Raw genomic sequence first — 18,911 nt, forward strand, 5'->3', positions numbered from 1 at the left:
ACTAAATGATTCATACTACTTTGTATTTTCCTCTCTGATTACTACATGCCAACTGCAAGTCTTAATTGTTTCCAGATCAGTTAGAAAAATGTTCAACAGAAATAATACTCACAGGTGCCTCCCAGAAATACTCTCCTCGTTCCTATCTATACTTAAAATCTGTCAGTCAGCTATGATGTGCCTTATTGATCCTGTATAGTTACTTTTTAAAAGTAAATTAAACACTTTGTTTTACTATGCCTACTCAGCACAAAACCACTTTGATTGCTCATTAGTATGAGCTTTTCTTCTTATAAGAGCATCTTGTACCAGCCTTTTTTTATTTCTCTGTTTTGGATAGACATGAGGAACATCAGCTGTCAGAGTGCTCAGTTCTCCCAAGCACTCAGCTTGTCCATTTTAAAAACTGGCATTTGCTTTCTTCCAGTGCAGGACCTTATTCACCATCCTGAAATTTTATCAAAACTGTCTTTAGTGGAGAAGAGATCTTTTAGGCCAACTTTCTGGGACTAAGCTTTGGGAAACTTATCATTTTAAAGCACGGGGCATACATGTTGTTAGCAGAAACAATTCGACCGGTAACAGTTGGACCATAACTGAAGTGACAGCAGACAGAGAACAGCAAGCCAATCAGTCAGGCAGATATAAGATCGAAGATAAGAGGCAGTATTTTGTTGGAGGCAATAGTGTTTATGTTAATTTATCATTTAAAAAAATCCCCAATAAGTTTATGGCTGGCTGTATAACATTGTCAACAAATCTGTCAACTGACCCTCTTTCTCTCTGTCTCCTCAAGTCCAGAACAGGCAACTCTAATTTTTTTCTCCCCTTCTATTACTTAACCATCTCACACTACTGGAAGTTTATTTTATTCCTGTTTGTCACACTGGTTCAATTTTTAGGACACTTGCAAAATGATGACACTAAATCCTCACCTTCCTGGTAGCCTCACCTTGTATTATTAATTTAATGCCCTGCAGATGGCTCCAATTAATCACCCAAAAAAAACCCCACAGCTCCCTCCCTTCTGAGTTACAGGTGGTTCCATTTGTAAATACTCTCCTCCCAAAGAAATTTACTTCCCCATACAAAAAGCTTTAACTGCATTCAGTGGTCTACAACTAGACTTTCATCCTTGGCATTACTTCTTTCTGTAATGGGGAAAAGTATCTCCACTATAAATTTTTCCTCATCTTGTCCTATAAGCATTTTCAAACCAACATTTGTTAACAGTGTGAATGAGTTGCCCAAACCTTTACATGTAGAATTTATATGTTAAATCTTAGCACATAAGAGGTGCTCAGAATCTTCAAGATTTGGGGCTCCCTTTTCTCAAAATAATCACAATTTAAGCTGTTTGAGTTTAAAAAAAAATGGCTCAGATCAGGCACTGAGTTTGAAAAGAATGACTCATCAAAAGTCAAATGTCGACTTGATGACAGAAAGAGCTTCTAACAGTGTTCACAGAAAACTTAGGAGTTTATCTTTCTCTGTTCTCTAATGAAAGGCTGCAATTTAGCAACCTACTAATTGTGCTGCATAGTTCAGCCAGAAAGGTGGATCCGAAAAGACTGAAAGTAGCCAAGTTTAAATCTTATCTATATTTTTTATCATCCATGAAACACAAAGAACAATTTCATAAGCATACAGTTCTAAAACATGCTGGGAAAGTGTTATCGCATACTTAATCCAGAAAACATGTATGGCCCAAGGATAAAACATAGTCCATACAACACCTCTAAAACCTATTTATGCATATGATAGTTTTAACAATGTTGTCATGAAATAGAAGGCGCCAGCGCTACAATATTAAAACTGCTAAAGCTAATAATTTCAAATAGAGCCACTGAGGATTAGCTTTGCATTACAACCAACCAAATCTGTCCTTGGTAACAAAAAAAAAAAAAAAACAACAAAAAAAACCCCCAAGCTTCTGTAACACAATCCACTGTGTGAGACTTAGCACATCTTCAGTTCTGGATGGTATCTACCTCGAGGATGAACCATGTAATGTAAAAGCTGAAGCTATCTAAAGGGTATATTAAATTCAGCAGCTAATGCAGCATCCATCAATCAACAAAACTAATTTGAGAGCTGTCTGCTTATGCAACTGAAACAAAGGCACTTTGTAATATGGGGTGAAGTTTCCTACTGGAAAGATCAACAAAGGTAAGAAAGGAGAAACACTGACATGAATTAATCTCATCAAACCCTTTTTAACAGACACTTTCCCCCAGCATTTGCAGGGAAGGGATTCCCGTGTAAGTCCCTAGAAGTACAGTCTGCCACGCAGAGAAAGCTCCAGAGCCCCACCTTCTTATCACCAGACAAAACATCCAGGCTTAACTGGGCAAGACTCCCTCAAGTGACAGAAGCCAAGAGCCCACAGGCAAACTCTGAGTAACAGCAAAGGACTCATCAGAAGGGGAGGGGGGAAAAAAGAACAACAAAACAAAAAACCCAGACTGCATTAAGACATTGCACTTTATCTGCTCTCCCCACCACCTCCACCAGTCATGTTCCAACTAAACTGGTACTGCAACTGAAGCTGACATATTCTGCCTACCCCCCTCCCCCAGTCATTCAAGACTTCTTTCCTTACTTAGAAAAAAATTGCATGGAAAAAACACAGTGGAGGGGACAGCTAAGTGCATCATCATCATTGTATCATAAACTCTGTAATGCAGAAGGATGTTTTGGATTAGTGCACGCTGGTCTGTACAAGCATCACCCAAAAATAGATAAAACCAAGGAAAAAGAGCCAAAAATACTCAGTTTCAGAAAAAAAATTGTTCTTAACTGCACGTACAACTTAACTGTGAAGGCACATACCCACACTGAGGCATCCTTTTCCTCTAGAAACGCCAAGCGAGAATTTCTTGCAATACAACGCCTTTGAGCAGCACAAAACCAGCTGCTGTTGCAGGACGCCCGCCTCAAACAGAAAGAACGGGAGGCCTGGCAATAGGTCCGTGCTGCAAACAGAACAGCTACACGGGATGTTTTACACTGAGAAGCAGCAACCTCTTGCCAGGACACCACTGGCCCAGGAGTTTCATTGTCTTATTAGAAAATACATTTAGAAATAAACTATGTTTTAGCATAAATTTCTGTGGGTCAATATAAATGCAATGGGTATTACATCATCCTGCCTTTCTCCAGGATAAAGACTAGTTTCATTTTTGGCTTCTTAGACTTTGTGATCAGAAAGGATAGTTTTCCAGTCAAACTGCAAGTGTCAAAAAACAGACGTGCTGCATAATTTGTTCAGGAATGTACAGAAAATGCATTTCAATCCACATCTACTCCATAGATAGCAATGTTTTCTCAGTGCTGAGTCCATTTAATGCTTTTGAGGTCAATTCCATCCTGCACCATTTCCCACAGGGGGCTGTAAAGAAAGAAGAAAAATGAGGGCTATCTAAAACGCACAAGACAACATCAACAATAACCAAACAGACATTTTCATCAACTCCACAAGAAATTAGCAGATACCTATCTACCTGTCTTCCCCTTCTGGAGGACAGTGAGCTTCAGACGATCAGTCTTCCACTGTGTCCTCAGCCCGAAATACAGAAGGCGAGAGGGCAGGTGCTCCACCTCATTTCCTGCTCCCACTTTAGGTATAACGTATTCGTGTCTCTTTGAGACTGAGCCCTAAAACAACTTATTAATACATAAACTCAGTAATACCATCTCTGGCTTAGAAACTTCTAAGTACTGCCCTACATGCTTGCCCTACTCGTATTCTTTCCCTGACAAAGGCAGGATCTGGGAGAAGGTTTGTTATCAGGTTTTTTTCTTTAAAAATTTGTCACTACTGTTAAGATCAGGCCCACTACCCACTCTGGCAACACTGCTTGCTTATATACAGAGACATCACCAGATTTTTGAAACAAACAATAAAACTTTCAACTAAATCCAACTCTTCAAATGATTATCATACCTACGAAGTCTTTATGTTCAATAAGAAGATGGCTCACCTCATTTCCCTCAGCCTCTTAACATGCTGTATGCACTTCTGCACTGTATAGTCTACTTCTTCCTCTGTAGTGAAACGGCCAATGCCAAATCTAAACCAAAAGAAAACCACTAAAGAACTAGAATAACATGCATATGGAGGGGTGGAACAAGTCCACCACCTACCTTTAGCAGAAAAGAAAAATATTTGGAAGCATTAGGGAAGACCACTCCACACACCTTATAGATGAGTGAGCCAAGTCTTCGTCTGTTCCGATTGCCCGCAAAACATAAGAAGGCTCCAAAGAAGCTGATGTGCAAGCACTGGGGAAAGGGAAGGCAGGCAAATTTCAAATTTTTGTTCATCTGCAGATGCTACACTAAAGTAACACTTCACTAACCTCCTCCCAACAAAGAACAGCTCACTTAGACATTTAATATTACTATGACTCTTAACAACAACCTATATCAGCTTCCCCAGCCTCTTAGAAACCACCAGTGAATACAAGCAAGAAGAGTAGTATTTCTGCTGCTGAAGAAAAAGAATGGAAGGGGCAGACATTACAAGAGAATGAGGGTAATAAATTAGGAGCAGGATGTAAGAAGAGAGAACACAGATAACACAGTAAGAATAAACACAATGCCAAACAGAAGCAGCGGGAATGTACACTAAGAGGTAGCTGAAGTGAAGGCCATGAAAAAAAGACAAAGGAGCCAAGACAGAACTAGCCAGAGAAGGTAACATAACAGGAACATTAAAAAAGAAAAAAAGACTTCACAAGCTGCTGTTTGGCAGCAGAACAAATAAATGAAAAACAATGCCCAGAGGAATCCAGAACAAGATGATCTAGTTATAGTCGTCAGTAGAGAGAACTTCCATCTTGAAGCAGGAGGCAAAACTGGTTACATGTTGTTACTCAATTTTCACAGGTAGCAACATGCAGCACAAACTGGAGAGCTGTTTACAGCTCTCTGGTGCACAAAGCAGAGCCTCAGAAGAGATTTTCAAATTACAGAAGTGTTCGGCTTCAGAGACAGTCACGTGGAGACTTGTTCCTCCTGTTTATAGTGCCAACATATTTCTAATTAAGATATGCTGACTGCTTTGTTCTCAAAGGTGAAGAAAGGAAGGCATCTTTACACTCCATTAACTTAATCATAAGGATCGAGTTTGTCTTAGTAACAGAAACGTTACTCGTCACTCCTGCAGAGTCAACAGAGCTCCCTAAAAGTATATTCCATTTTCTTTCTCCTTTTGCGTTAAACACAGGCACTATGAGCTAATTTAATCCAGATATTTGTCCAGCCTCGCTGGATTCTAGTTACAATCTGCCACGTGTGTGAAATCCTGCTCAAGGACAGAAGCTGCTCAAATGCTGGTAGCCTTTAGAATGAAAGTGTCACCGGCAGTTACAAGTCAAGGCTACTTGGATTGCAGGTAACCAGTCTGCAAGGCTGGCAGGTAGGAATTTCTAGGTTGGTTTTTCTGGTTTTGTTTGCGTGTTTGTTTTTTTTTTTTTTTCTTTCAGGATGAGTAAATTTGACCTCCATTTGAAATGTGCCACTTCAGAGAAACACCATCTTAGAATGCAACCAATGCCAGGCTGACTCATTAACCGAATACACAAATATGGGGCATAGAGGAGACCACTCCTTTGTTTGTACCTCCATTAGCAGATGTTATTTTCTCTCTAAAATATACTGCTATCCTTCCCACACATTCCACCTACCTTCCTGAAGAGAGCGCCACGTCTTTCAGAGCCATCAGAAGACTCTCCCCTTCCACATATGCAAAAGATAAATTGATGCATCCTATGTACAAATAAATGAAATAGAAAAAAAACCTTCCATCAACTGAAATCTAGGGCAAATCCTACCCCACATGGCAGTACTTGCACAATGTGTAGCTACAGTGCATTATTCAGTCATGGCCATTAACACTGAGGAGCTAGACAGTTCTAACGGGCTCAGGATTTTGCTAATGTTACCTGGATAGCGATGCTCTCTATCTCCATTCATAACCACATCAGGAACTTCACTCATTATTTTTGTAACCAGTCGTTCTGCCAGTTGTGAGATTCGCTTATGGTCATACTAGCAAAGAAACCAGAAAAAGAGACCAAAATAATAAACAGTGTACAGTTTGACCTCACTCAGACTGCTTTGTGTCACCAGCCATGAGCAGCCTGAAGTAGCTAGGTTTGGTTAGACTATGGAAAGAACACATCTGAAACTTAAAAAGAAACTTTCAAACTTTCCCTACTCTAGAGGCTGTTTTAAAAGAGAATTACCAGTTTGGTCCTAGCTAGCTCAGCCTTCAAAAATATTCCTAACCATTCAGAAAGATCTATATATACAAGCTGACAAAGTGGCTTTCATAAAAGCACCGAGTTCTTTGTGTTTAAAGACAAGTTAGGCAATGCATAAGATGATGCATTTTACAACACAAGAAAGGGCATCTATTATGGTAAATGCCCCTTATTTCCCTAGGAGCTCTCATACTGTACTACATGAAGACAGACTTCCAAATTACTGTGAACTCAGCTTTTACAACACATAACCTACGCAATGAGAACTGCCCACGTGCAGTGTCTTGTTCTAGACTAAAAAACTAGGTCACTTATGCTAAAAAAGCAGTAAGGTATGGTATCAGCTCCGGTGCACAGAAACAGCCAGATGCACACATGCAATTCATTCTTGTTTACATGCTTGAAAATGCTTTAGACGAAAACAAGGCTATCTCAAATATTACTTGGTTTAGAAACGTTAAAACTCTGCCAGGCAAGGAAGAGAATCCAGATACGAGGCCTGTGTGGAATTCAGGCTCTGGAGGCTCTCCAGCCTCTAACAAGGCTTCCATAACCACCCAGCTCAAATGGCAGCTCTCTGTCTCCCAGGAAGAAGCTTGATCCTATGTGTACAGATATCTGGCTTATGCATCCCATTGGCACTATATTAAAGGATTTTTACATTCCAGCTGTAAGGAATGCATTGGTGCCCTCAAACAGATATAGCAGCACACAGAGGCTTAGACACCAGACCTAGCAAATAAACTTTACTGTCCAAGCTAGGAAAAAAAAAAAATTTTAGTTGCAAAGCTGCAGTAAACTTGAACTTGTATACATTTAATAAGTATGATAATGGACTAGGAAGTTTGTGGTTTTTTTTTTTTTTTCAACATACATTACATAAACATGATTTATTCCATTTCAGAGATGCTGCTAATACATGTGTGCAGAATGGAGAGATGAGTACACGCACTTAAAGCTGCATTTCACTAAAACTGTCAACCGTAAACTTGTAGAAACCCATCATTCAAACCACTTCAAGAAAAAAGAAACTTAAGAAAGCTGAAAATCAGCTTCCAATTACTCCAAAACATCCTTGAAGATCTCAAAACATTTACTTTATGTTACAATACAAGATTCAAATTTAATTCAGGCACATGGACACAAATAGACTAAGGAATCTAAGACCTAACTGGCCATGTTATATTATTTTCTGGAATCCAGGACAAATATCTTCTCCCACATACCTCCATCTCTTGCTGTGCCACTTCACACGCTGCCCCCAGGCCCACTGCTAAAGGAGTGGGCACAGTCCCAGAACGCAGTCCTCTCTCCTGGCCTCCCCCACTTTGCAGGGGTTCTAGCCTGACGCGTGGCCGACGGCGAACATAGATAGCACCAACCCCTTGAAAACAAGGAAAGCCGTTTTAGTATATATCCACAGTTCTGACATTATGGAAAGGGACTCCAAGGTTTGGAAACATTCCTTATTTCCACAGTAAACACATATTTGGACACCTCGCTGGAGAAAAATGTAGGGAACACGTATAGAAGCACAATATTTTCTGGGAAATGCTGTTTGTTACCAGCATTCACGTTCTTCTTCATTCAGGCTCCCAGAGCTTCAGCCATGGGAGAAGCTCAGTTTCTCCCAATGTGCTTCAGCCACCTAAGGATTCCATACTTCCCTTACTTCTCACAATTCCTGTGCACAGCTGAAGTTCATTCCTTTGCATTGAAGTTTTTATGTGCAAATATTTCATTCATTGATGTTCCCTTACTGACTTTCAACTGAAAGCTCTAGAAGAACTCTTTTCCCTGGATTACCAGGTCAGCACCAGTTACAGGAGTCGTCTTCCATTCTTCTCATTAGGGAGACCCATCTGTGGCACCAATGGGCAGATTAGATGAGCCAGTTTTGACAGCCAGGCAATTTCACTCTCTAGTCTCCTCACTCAGAAACTTGATTTCCATGTCTTCACGTGCCTTGGCATACCTAACGAGTGACTGTCACCACAGGAAGAATGGCTGCAATTTCTGGTCATAAGAAGTTGTGAAAATTTATGTCTGCCACCTGCTCAAAGTTACTGGTTGAAAACTTAGTCCTCGTCCAGAGATATGTCTTCAGCTCTGAGGAGAGCTCGTACAGAAAAAGACGACATATTGAAAAAATAATAATTTTGTCTTTTGTTTCCAAATAGAACATAGAATACAGCAAACCTGATTTCTGTCCTTCTATATCCAGTGTTATAAACCAAATGGACTGTGACAGTGATAATAGCTGAACTTTTACTATTTGGGAGTCAACTAGAAAATCCATAGCCGGATGTTAAACCCCATTCTGCAAAGAAGATACACAAATGGGGTTGGGGGGAAGAAGCCATTGGAAGTAGAAGACAACCAAAATCACTAAGAATTTAAACTAAAAGTTATCTTTTGATCTCATTGTTGCAACTTAGTTATACTTGGGTATAAACTTTGCCCTATAAACCAGTGATTTAATTTCAATCGTTTCAGCATCAACGCTGCTTCACACCAAGCAGATGACTCCTGAAAAGCCGCTCCTCCTAATGCTGCCACCATTATAAGATACTGTTTCTTCCTTCAGTGAAGCCACCTCACAACCCCTCAGCACCAAAGATCCACTTATCACAGCTTTAAGTCTGGCAGCTGTGCCTGAACTACTCCAAAACCAGTCCAATACCAGTCTTACAATAGTTTTCTACAGTTTAAGTAACAGTCACTATGACAGACAGGTTTGACTTCATACCTTGTGTAGTTACCTTAAGGTAAGCATGGAAACAACAATTCTCTAGAAAAGCACTTCAGTAAGTACCTTTGGGCCCATAAATTTTATGGCCACTGATGCTCATTAGATCAATTTTCATGTTGTTGACATCCATAGGAATTTTACCAATTGCTTGTGCAGCATCTGTGTGGAAGAAAACCTTACGTGCACGGCAGATCTCACCTGTAATAAAAACACAAAAGCAAAAAAACCCCACATTATCTCATCTAATCGTTATGATTCCAATGATTCCAACAACGAATCTAAAGTATCAGTTTATAGCAAGGACCAGTTCTGAGGTGACAAAGGAAAAAATGTGTGCTGTCATGTTTCTTTTACAGTAAAGTGTCTAAAGCTGTGTAGGAGCTATTCTAGCTGATGCCTAGCCGGGCACAGGTTTAGGCAGGTCAGCAGGTAAGATTACAGTGAATTTCTTCAGTTGAGAAGTTAAAGTCTTTTGCTGTTAAGAAGTGAGATTGTTTCCAAACTCACACCTACTAAGTTTAAGTACAAATGGCTGCACGGGACATCCAAGTTTCCGCACAGGGATGACTCCACGGCTGGACAAAATTAAAATTTTTTTTCTTGATTATTTTTCTTCTCAACACCAGTCCAGTACAAGCCAGTCTTACTTTCAAGTTTATATTTGCCAAGTATTTTTACGCCATTTCCTCTATTTTCCAAGTTTTGCAATACTCAGCATCAAAAACGTTCTCAGAATTGTCACTAGTCCTCACACATGCCGATTACTCCCACCGGAAGTCACTCAAGCGTGTAATCAATGTTTTTGCATCAAGAGCTAAAATACACTAAGGAACAAAATAATGTAATGTTCATGGGCAATGAACTTAAATATTATTTATTTTTGTCATCAAAAACCCTACAACCCATCTTCCACAGAATCTGTACCTAGCACAGCTGCATCCCAGACCTCTCATTTGCACAAGTTCAGCATTATCTTTCACAGGAGAAGTTGTCGTCCTGTGGTCCAGCAAGAACGGCACTGCTACTGCTAATATCAGGTCACAGGCCTCATGCTAACAGGGCCTTGGGTTAACTCCCCAAGGCCCCAGTCCTGGCCTATTAGACCTGTTATCAAGGTGTTACGAGAACCTACTGTGGGAACCAGAGCTCGGTATCAGGTATCTGGCATTTAAGCGTGGCACAACAGTAACGGCCTTGCCAATAAAAGCACAGGAAGAAAATAGAGTCCTCAGGCCTATAAGCAACTCACTGATGTTTAATTACTTGTCAATGAAGAAACAGAACCTGAAGAACCTTGGGGAAAATGCTGCTTTGAGCATAATAAAGAAAAAAAAAAATGCAGCAGCTAAGCAAGAGCAAAATCAGCTGCACAACAGGATAAGACGCCTGCCACAGCCTGGGAAAACAATTCCCTCCAGAACCACGAAGTATAAACTCCAGGGCAGAGGCCAAAGCCTAAAAACTGTCTAAAAACCTCAAAACATCTTATGAAAGGATACCTTGAATATGAAGGAGGCAGGGGGGGCGTGTTTTGTCACTGTCATGGGAAACGTTATCAAGGATAACACCACAGGATTCCGGGAGCTGCATATGTGGGCCACCCGCTCACCCTGCCTGCTCCAACGACCCTAGTTCTCCAGCTCTCCCTGCACCTGCTTTGCCAGACTGCTTTGAGGTCCCCGTCCCGCCATCTGCCTGCTCAGAGCCTGCCTCACCCTCTCCCTGCCTCCTGTTCCAGAAACCTGACTCTTCAGCAGCCTTTTGACCTCCAAACCAATTGTTCATGACTGTATATGGCAATACTGAGGGGGGAAAGGGCGTCTAAGTTTCATGCTCACCATCCCCTCCCATCCCAAATTCTGCACATATCTCCTCTTAAACACTACAAGTGCTCAGTAAACCATTAGAGTATGCAAACTCAATTTGGCCAGTTATTCTGTGCTATTTTTTTATCCATTGTACAATTCAGAATGAAACTAGAAACACTGCAGCTGATCTGTACTACAAGGCTATAATTGCTGCAATACTCACTGTAAAAAGTACTGAATTTTGTTCTCATTTCCCTTTTAAACTAAGTTTTTATTTGAGACAGCATTATTATTTATTCCTTAATTATACTACATCTAATCTTTTGCATCAGTAGCACTTGGCTGTGAAAATATTAAGTAAAATGAAGCAGAAGCAACATTAGCTGGCCTCTGGAAGCCACGGCGTACTTACCAATGTCATGAATTGGCTGCTTTACTCCTATTTCATTATTCACAGTCATTACAGAAACCAAACTTGTATCTGGCTGGAACGCAGCCTCCAATTCCTGGTGAAATATTCAAACAGACAGAAGTTGTGACTAAGAACAGAAGCAAGATTCCTGTGCACACCTTCGATTTGCTAGCAAATCTTAACCACCAGCCTCCTAGCTAGCACATTTCCAACAAACCCCTTGGGTTCTGACAAACAGTCCGGGTGAGAGCACTAATCCATGTAAACACAAAATTCCTGTAGGAAGAGGAGCATGATCACTTGCATTTCTACATATCCTAACCCTGGTATGCACTGTGCCACCTGACTTGATTACATCAAGTCAGAACAGGCTTTTGCTATGCCTCATACATTCCTCTGATCTATTTTCTTTAATGAATTAACTACCCACAAAACAGCTTAAGCCACATCTAGACAAAGTGCGTTGGCTATAAAGGAACTGCACGATATACAAGAAAGTGTCATGCAAAGGAGTCTGCCAGCAAAGTTCTCAGAGAACATGACTAACACTGCTGCGCCTGCAGGCCTGATCCCTCTACCCCACCGCAAACACACACATCTCTCCAGGCCAGATGACGGGGGTAGAAATAAAACTGATGCTGTCCTGTATTACAGGACACAAACAATGAAATAAGCATGTACAACTTCTAAATCCCAGGACTGAGGCCAGTACACCCAGAAGGGTCAGTTCATGGACAGCAATCAGGAGGGAGTATTGTAATCACTGTGTCTGATGCCGTGAGTAGCTCAGGTCATGAAATTTCACCACTGCCTCCTGTATCAAAGCCAGCTCCATCCTAGCCATGTACTGGGCTCTCTATAGGGTATGCAACAGCTCCACCTGCATGGTTATGAATGACAGCAGGTGAACAGTGGGATGAGAGATGGATGTTTTGGTTGAGAAAAAGTCTAGAGCACCAGACAGAACAGAAAATCCGTCTCCAACTGTGACAGAGATTTGACTGTGACTCTCATTCTACCTTGTGATATTTATCATCTTTTGCTCTTTATCATCGAGAGGACACAAGGTCCTCTTGAACATCAATTTAAAGCAAAAACCTCTTCTATTTTCACTTTCTTTCTGTCAGTGAACAACCTACCTTCAAATCTATGAGCCCATTTTTTTTAACAGGTAGATACGTGACCCGAAAACCTTCTGTCTCCAAGGAACGGCAAGAATCCAACACGCACTTGTGCTCTGTTTGCGTAGTAATGATATGCTTTTTTCTGGATTTATAGAACCTTGCAACACCCTGTCAGGCACAATCCATGAACAAGAAATTTGCCATTAGGCCACTGAAAAAAGCAAGCTTTACACAAAATGATTGGAAACAAGAAATTACTATTTAGATACAATTCATTATGTTTGCCCCAAGTCATGAATCTAAAAGGTACCGACATGTAATTCACAGTACATATTTCCAGAAGCACTCATTTTTCAAAGCATCTCACTTTTTAAAAAGCCTGTGAAAATGTTAACTAAGTTCTAGACACTACTAACAGAAATACTTTTTTAAAAACATTTGCAATGGAGTCATATACAATGAGAAGTCTGAACAACCACATATTAAAGGTTAAAACACTACCTAGTCTTAGTCAGAAAAAAGTTTGTAATCAGCATCTCCACTATATTTCATGAAAAAGATTTTAATTATGTAAGCAGAAGGATTGTATCTGGCGCACATAAGATAAACATTGAGTATTATAATCCGTCCTCAAAACCATGTCCTGGGCACCAAAACATCCTGGTATTTCCTGCATTTCTGTAGCAGAATATCACAAGGATTAAATCCAGGAATGCAAATATTTGCTAACTAGGCCAACATATTAACATTTAAACTGTTGAAACATGCATACAGTTCTTAAGAGCATAATTTTAACATAATAAATAGTTATCAGTATAAACCTTTTACCTTAATTGCCATATTATTTGATTCTGTTGCACCACTGGTAAATATAATTTCCCTTGAATCAGCTCCTATTAAATCTGCAACTTGCTGTTTAAAAAGAAATACAAATTTGATTTGTTAAGACAAAATACAATTAATTCAACACAGCAAAACACATGTAAAATGTTTTCAAGAATATTCCCTTGAGCCTCGAAAGGCTAGTATCTCACAAAGTTATGCTACAGGTACAATAGTCTAAATATCTGCATTAATATAAAATACGTAAGGAATTCATAGTCATTAACAGTAGTGCTATTAAGCATTAGCCATCATAAAAGAACATAAGAGTTAAGTAGACAATAACCCAGTACACGTTACTTCCAAAAAAAATGACAGAGACCCATACCTAAGATTAGGAGAATGATAAAATATGGAGTTAGCCTGATTACTGCAGCAGCATGCTTGTGAGCTCAGGAAACCAAAAATCCTGAGGCACCTTTGCCTAAAGTATTAGTTTCTGCCATTTCAGTTGCTCCAATCTCACTATTTTTTCTTGCAATAAATCTGCTAAATCACAGCTAAGCAAAGAGGAAGCTGCCAAATCCAGCCTACAGAGAACTAACTAACTACAACAGTTTTATCACTGCTTTTGATTTTCTTTTGACACTGAATTTCCTCACCAGCAGCAAAACCACTGTGACTGTGGAGAGCCGAAGACTCACCCGCCTCGCCTTCTCCATGGCAGCCTCACTCTCCCAGCCGTAGGCGTGGGTCCTGGAGTGGGGGTTGCCATAGTAGGCCGTCAGGTACGGGAGCATGCTATCCAGGACTCTGGGATCCTGCAGGGCACAAACCAGCCAGCCTTAGAAACAAAGAAAAAGCATCTCTGTCCCCTCTACACACCCCCCCGCTCCCTCCGCCCCAGGATTAGCAGCACTTCTGCTGCAGTGTCTACACTTAGCTCAGGCCAGATCTCGAAAACTCGAGGTTATTGCACGTCATATACAACATAGCCTCCGGCAAATATGAGTACCCGGCAATTACATTCTGCGCTCTCACACATAACCTTGGTCTGCATCAAGATGATCACAGAAGAACATGATTTTCTGAGCAGAAGACATACAATGTCTTAAAAAGTCGGGAAAAATTACACAGGCGAGTATTTTGGTTAAATGAATTTCTGGCTGCCCCTCAAAGCAACAGCCACCCCCACAGAGTTCGGCGCGAGCCCCAGCGCGGCTCTGCCACTGCTCCCGCCCTGCAGCGCGCCCGCAGAACGCGAACGGAGGCACCGAGCCCCTGCACGCCCCGGGGGCGGCGGCAGCGATGAGGCGGCCCTTCGGAGGATGACCCAGGTCCCCTGTGCCCCAGATAAACGCGCCTGGCGTTACAGCTAACGTTCAGCGACGCTGCTTTATCCAGGGCCAACCCAGGAGCGCAGGGAGAGCCTCCAACTCGGGAAACAGGCGAGCGCTCCAGAAAAAAGAGAACAGAAGCAAAGTCTACTTCTCCCCTTCCCCCTGTACTTGCTGTTCTTTGGGGGGAAACCGCGGATTCGGGGCCGATGCAGCGGCTGCAGGGCACGGGCAGCCCAGGGGCGCCGGCGCCGCGACCCGAGAACGCGAGAGGCCGGGACAGAGCGCAGCCCCGGCGAGGCCCGGCCCTCACCAGCGGGGTGGTGGCCTGGACGTCCATGTAGAGCGGCCGCAGGGCGCCGCCTCCATCGCTGCTTCGCCCTGAAGGGAAGGAGGGAAGGAGGGAGAGAGGGAAGACGAGCCGCCGTCAGGCGGCCGCGGGAGCGGCGGGACCGCACTCCGCCGGCCGAGCCCGCCCGCGCCTCGGGCTCCGCCGCTGCCGCCCCCCGCGGCCTTACCCGGTGCCGGTGCTGGTCCCTGTCCCGATGCCGGTCGCGGCGGGGCCGCCGAGAGCCGCCGGGGGGCGGGGGCCGCCCGCAGGGCCGCCAAGCGCCGCAACAGCAGCATGGCCGCGGGGGGGGGCGGGCCTGCCCGCCCCTTCCGTCTACGTCACGGCGCGCGCCGGAAGCGGAGGGCGGAGCGGGCAGCGGCGGAGGGCGCGGCGCGGCTGGGGGGAGCGAGGTACGGGCGGGGCGGCGGCGGCCCTCGCCCCCCGAGCGGGCCCGGGGGGCTGCGGCGGAGGCCCGGGCCGCCCAGGGGAGGGGCGCGGCGCGTCGCGTCGCGTCACGTCACGTCACGGCCGAAGCACCCGCGGGCGAAGTGGGCGCTGAGGGCCCTGGTGCGAGGCCTGGCGCCGGGCGGGAGGCGGAGGCCGCCCCTCCCGGGGGAGCCGCTGGGGCGGGCCGCGGCGTGAGCCTTCGCCTTGGGCTCCTGAAGGGCAGGTTCGCTGCCCCGCTCCTCTGGCTTTGAGGCCGGTGGCCGCTCGGGAGGACGGGCCCGGCAGCGGGGACTTTGCCAAGCGACACTGTGCGCTGCTCACTGGGAGCTGAAGAGCACTGAGCGATGTCCTGAAACAGCCCTGGGGACACAGCGGTGCTCACAGGGGCTTGCCGAGGGCGAAACATGCGGGCCTGCTCTCTAGCACAGTTTCGGTATAGAAGCGTGTTAGACAAAATAGTCTATCCATGTGGTTTTTTGTGCTTTCTTTTCTAGATGCCTGTGACCGTGGGCCCATACGGGCAATCACAGCCCAGCTGCTTTGACAGAGTAAAGATGGGTTTCATGATGGGCTTTGCAGTGGGCATGGCAGCAGGAGCGCTGTTCGGCACGTTTTCCTGCCTCAGGTATGCCAAGGAAATGGCTTCCACGGACAGGTCATGACAGAGCGATGGCCAGAGAGAAATGCTACTGCTCTGGGATTGGGAAGAGAGGTGCGGGTCTGGTCCTGTGTCGTCTCACGTAGGTGAAGCTTTGCCAGTGGCTCTGGACCAGCCACAGTTCAAGAGCCTGCTGTCAGCCCCGGCCTCAAGTGGGAAAGTCTGGTGATGGTGGGGCATCACCTCTAGGTCAGCTGCGTACGAGGAGGTCGCAGTTTCGCAGACCTTTTCCTGCCACTCATAAGGGAGGTTGCACTGGGAAGCTGAGGCTGTGGAAGATCAGCTCCAGGACGAGCTGGATGAATTGTCGGTGCCGATACACGTGCAGCCCTCTCCTTGCTCTAAAGCCTCCTGAGGTACTCTGCACGCTCCGGGTATCTGCATCGTGGTTGCTTTGGGCATCCCATCCCCCTGCACGGAGGCAATTACTGCACTGACCCCAAGTCCCAATTGCAAGGGTGTAGGCAAAGCTGTGGCTGGCACTGGCACACTCCCATTGCGAATCAGAGAGGGACAACAGTCTGCCTCCCCCTGGCGCTCCCCGGCATGCTGGCACGGAAACAAAGAACGCTCACTGCTCCAAGTTAGCTCTTGCGCTGCTGACTGACTGGTTTTGGCACACATCACCCATGAAAAGGAATTACTGAAATAAGCTCTTTCATATTTTGCAAACCTCCTTCTGCTTGAGGTTTTTTTAATCTGTGATTAAACATGGGCGAGCCTAAAAGGAGGAAAAGGCACAAAGTCTAATCAGACAGTTCAAAAAGTTTTCTGATCTCTCTCAGATCCTGAAGAGTATTTGGAAGTGGTACATTACTAGCAAAAAATACGGATTTAGGGTATTTAGAAGAAGCAGTGACAGTGGTTCTGTCATATTTGACTGACACAGCTACGTTACCTCTGCTGTACCATTTCTGAGGGAAAATCTCCATGTTTTAAAAATCAAGTGCATGAAATTCCTTAGACCCTACAGTCACAGCAGCACTTAAAAGTCAAATATTAGAAGAGCTTCCCGAGAAGGAACAGTTCTTCTTGTTTTGTTCTGACCTGAGGTAAATGGGAACTGGAGAACAGAAATGCCTCTGGAAACTTGTAGACCTTTCAGGTTTTTCTCATGGTAAAAATACAGTGTCAGTGGTAAATAGGAAGTCAGTGTACAACATAGTTTTAAGTTCGTGGTATTAAAAATACTGCCACTGCAGCCAGACAGGATGGTAGTACAACAGCTCAGACCCTTTTTATTCTCTGGTAAGTCAATACTTGGACAGCACAATTGTTTTTCTCCAAATTAAGGGTATTTGGGGCACTAGCAGGTAAAGCTGTTCCTGCTAATGGTGTGGCAGGAGGGTACAGCATCAGGTGGTACTGCTGCAGGAAAAAATACACGTGGGCCTTTGGCAGGGGTTACTCAAGTGCTCCAAAGAGAACAGCTCCATTTTTGTTTGCAGTAGCTCAGGCATGGGGCACTGCCCGTCTCCTTGTGGAGGCAGGTGGTGTCACTTTAAATTTAGACTGAAGAGGACGTGTTTGACTTGGGCACTCAGGCAACCATTAGCTGGTTGTATCAGGTGTTTTCTGCTGCATGTCTGTTACCTGTCAGGCTTCAGCTTTTGTATAATTCCTGTGTTTTTCTTTATCTCAGGATTGGCATGAGAGGACGAGAGCTGATGGGTGGAGTTGGCAAAACGATGATGCAAAGTGGTGGGACGTTTGGGACATTCATGGCTATTGGTATGGGAATCCGCTGCTAACCTGGAGCATGGGTTTCAACCCAGAGTGCCCCGTCCAGCCATTCCTCCTCTGTACCATAATAAAATCTTTAGATACCTGGAAGCGAGAGCTCTTCATGAAATGGTGAAGCACCATCCTCCTTGCTCTGCTGATTGCAAACATGCTTTTTACCAAATTTCTACTTTCCTCCTATCTCTTACTCCATGACGATGAGAATTAATAACCCTTTGTGCTACATTAAAGTTCCTGTTTCACAGGCATAAGTACAATGTGCGCATTTCTCCCTTTGGTACTTGGGCAGCTCACATTCCTGATGCGTTGATGTCGAGCTGCACCATTGCATTCCTGTATTCCCAAGTCTAGGAGAGTTACTCTGTGGCTAATTCAGATCAACTATCAAATTTCTCTCATCTTGCAAAAATAGGTGGGTTGAAGCTGGCCCCATTTCTGAGTTCCAGGTAATACGGGGCAAACACCCTCACAGAGAGTGAGGGACCCCAGAAGGACTTGGGCAAGTCCTTCTGTAACTGAGGGCAGACTACAGCAGCTCAGGCACCTTCTTCCAGCCAGGTGCAGGAAGCCGTCAGGAACAGCACAGAACAGTTACAGGTTCAGCCATGCTGCTAGAGCTGGAAATTGTTAAATTGCTGTAAAATGGAAAACGGCTTCTGTCACATGACAGCTAAAGGTAGTTTGTGATGAGTCGCAAGGATTACTTCAACACCAGACCTGGGAGATGGAACCTCCTTGTCAGGCCTTGAGCAGTGCCTTTCCTAAAGCTCTCCCCTCAGGACTGCTGTGCTGCAAGTTACTGCATTACCAGAACAGCCCGGCGGGGCTACCCTGCCTCTTCCACAGCTCTGAAGGGTGCAGTCCAACACCCTCGGTGAGGCAAGGCGCGCTCCCCTGCGCAGTCCTTCCAGAGAAGGGAAGGACAGAAGTGGTGGCTGCGGCTGCCTCCAGCGATAGGAACTTGCAGTGGCTTTTTTCATTCCCTTGCCAAGGGAAGGAGCTATGCTACCAGAAACAGTGCTCCACCAGTAGACTTTTCCTCCACTCCGCCTTAATGGGTCTACAAGGTGCTCAGTGTGTCCCAGGGAGAACAGGGATTACCCCCTACCAGTCACCAGCCTCTGTACCACTACCTACAGCTGAACTATGATTAGTTTAGTGTTGCAATCTCCTGTTATTTGCCTTTTGAAACAAGGCTTATCTTTGTT

The 18,911-nt window shown here is 44.4% G+C and overlaps 2 protein-coding genes across 3 annotated transcripts; one reads left to right on the forward strand and one right to left on the reverse strand.

Annotated features, from left to right (window-relative positions):
- Positions 1 to 1,582: 1,582 nt before the first annotated feature.
- NFS1 (NFS1 cysteine desulfurase) lies at positions 1,583 to 15,199 on the reverse strand. 2 transcript variants are annotated; one of them, XM_087749341.1, is made up of 13 exons: positions 15,043 to 15,199; positions 14,838 to 14,905; positions 13,892 to 14,008; positions 13,194 to 13,277; positions 12,381 to 12,533; positions 11,242 to 11,335; positions 9,085 to 9,219; positions 7,496 to 7,653; positions 5,949 to 6,054; positions 5,691 to 5,772; positions 4,201 to 4,284; positions 3,984 to 4,073; positions 1,583 to 3,391 (listed from the first exon to the last, which is right to left on the reverse strand). In XM_087749341.1, exons 1-13 carry the CDS (start codon positions 15,149 to 15,151, stop codon positions 3,328 to 3,330), a joined length of 1,344 nt encoding a protein of 447 aa, XP_087605467.1. In that variant the 5' UTR covers positions 15,152 to 15,199; the 3' UTR covers positions 1,583 to 3,327. The 2 variants fall into 2 exon arrangements, with proteins under 2 accessions (XP_087605467.1, XP_087605468.1); XM_087749342.1 differs by lacking the exons at positions 14,838 to 14,905; positions 15,043 to 15,199 and adding an exon at positions 14,203 to 14,786.
- ROMO1 (reactive oxygen species modulator 1) lies at positions 15,175 to 17,960 on the forward strand. Its single transcript, XM_087749343.1, has 3 exons — positions 15,175 to 15,265; positions 15,797 to 15,927; positions 17,603 to 17,960. Exons 2-3 carry the CDS (start codon positions 15,797 to 15,799, stop codon positions 17,709 to 17,711), a joined length of 240 nt encoding a protein of 79 aa, XP_087605469.1. The 5' UTR covers positions 15,175 to 15,265; the 3' UTR covers positions 17,712 to 17,960.
- Positions 17,961 to 18,911: the final 951 nt, after the last annotated feature.

Source organism: Nipponia nippon, unplaced genomic scaffold (genome assembly GCF_047370975.1).
Source record: "Nipponia nippon isolate SJK-2023a ecotype South Korea unplaced genomic scaffold, ASM4737097v1 scaffold_13, whole genome shotgun sequence".
NCBI classification, from domain to species: Eukaryota; Metazoa; Chordata; class Aves; order Pelecaniformes; family Threskiornithidae; genus Nipponia; species Nipponia nippon.

Bases quoted from the DNA above. Each gene is read 5' to 3' on its own strand.
- NFS1 (XM_087749341.1), bottom strand. From the start codon at position 15,151: ATGCTGCTGTTGCGGCGCTTGGCGGCCCTGCGGGCGGCCCCCGCCCCC. The intron at 14,906-15,042 runs GTAAGGCCGCGG...CCTTCCCTTCAG, and splicing joins GGGACCAGCACCGGCACCGG to GGCGAAGCAGCGATGGAGGC. The intron at 6,055-7,495 runs GTATGTGGGAGA...TTTCTTTGCTAG, and splicing joins TGGCACAGCAAGAGATGGAG to TATGACCATAAGCGAATCTC.
- ROMO1 (XM_087749343.1), top strand. From the start codon at position 15,797: ATGCCTGTGACCGTGGGCCCATACGGGCAATCACAGCCCAGCTGCTTT. The intron at 15,928-17,602 runs GTATGCCAAGGA...TCTTTATCTCAG, and splicing joins GGCACGTTTTCCTGCCTCAG to GATTGGCATGAGAGGACGAG.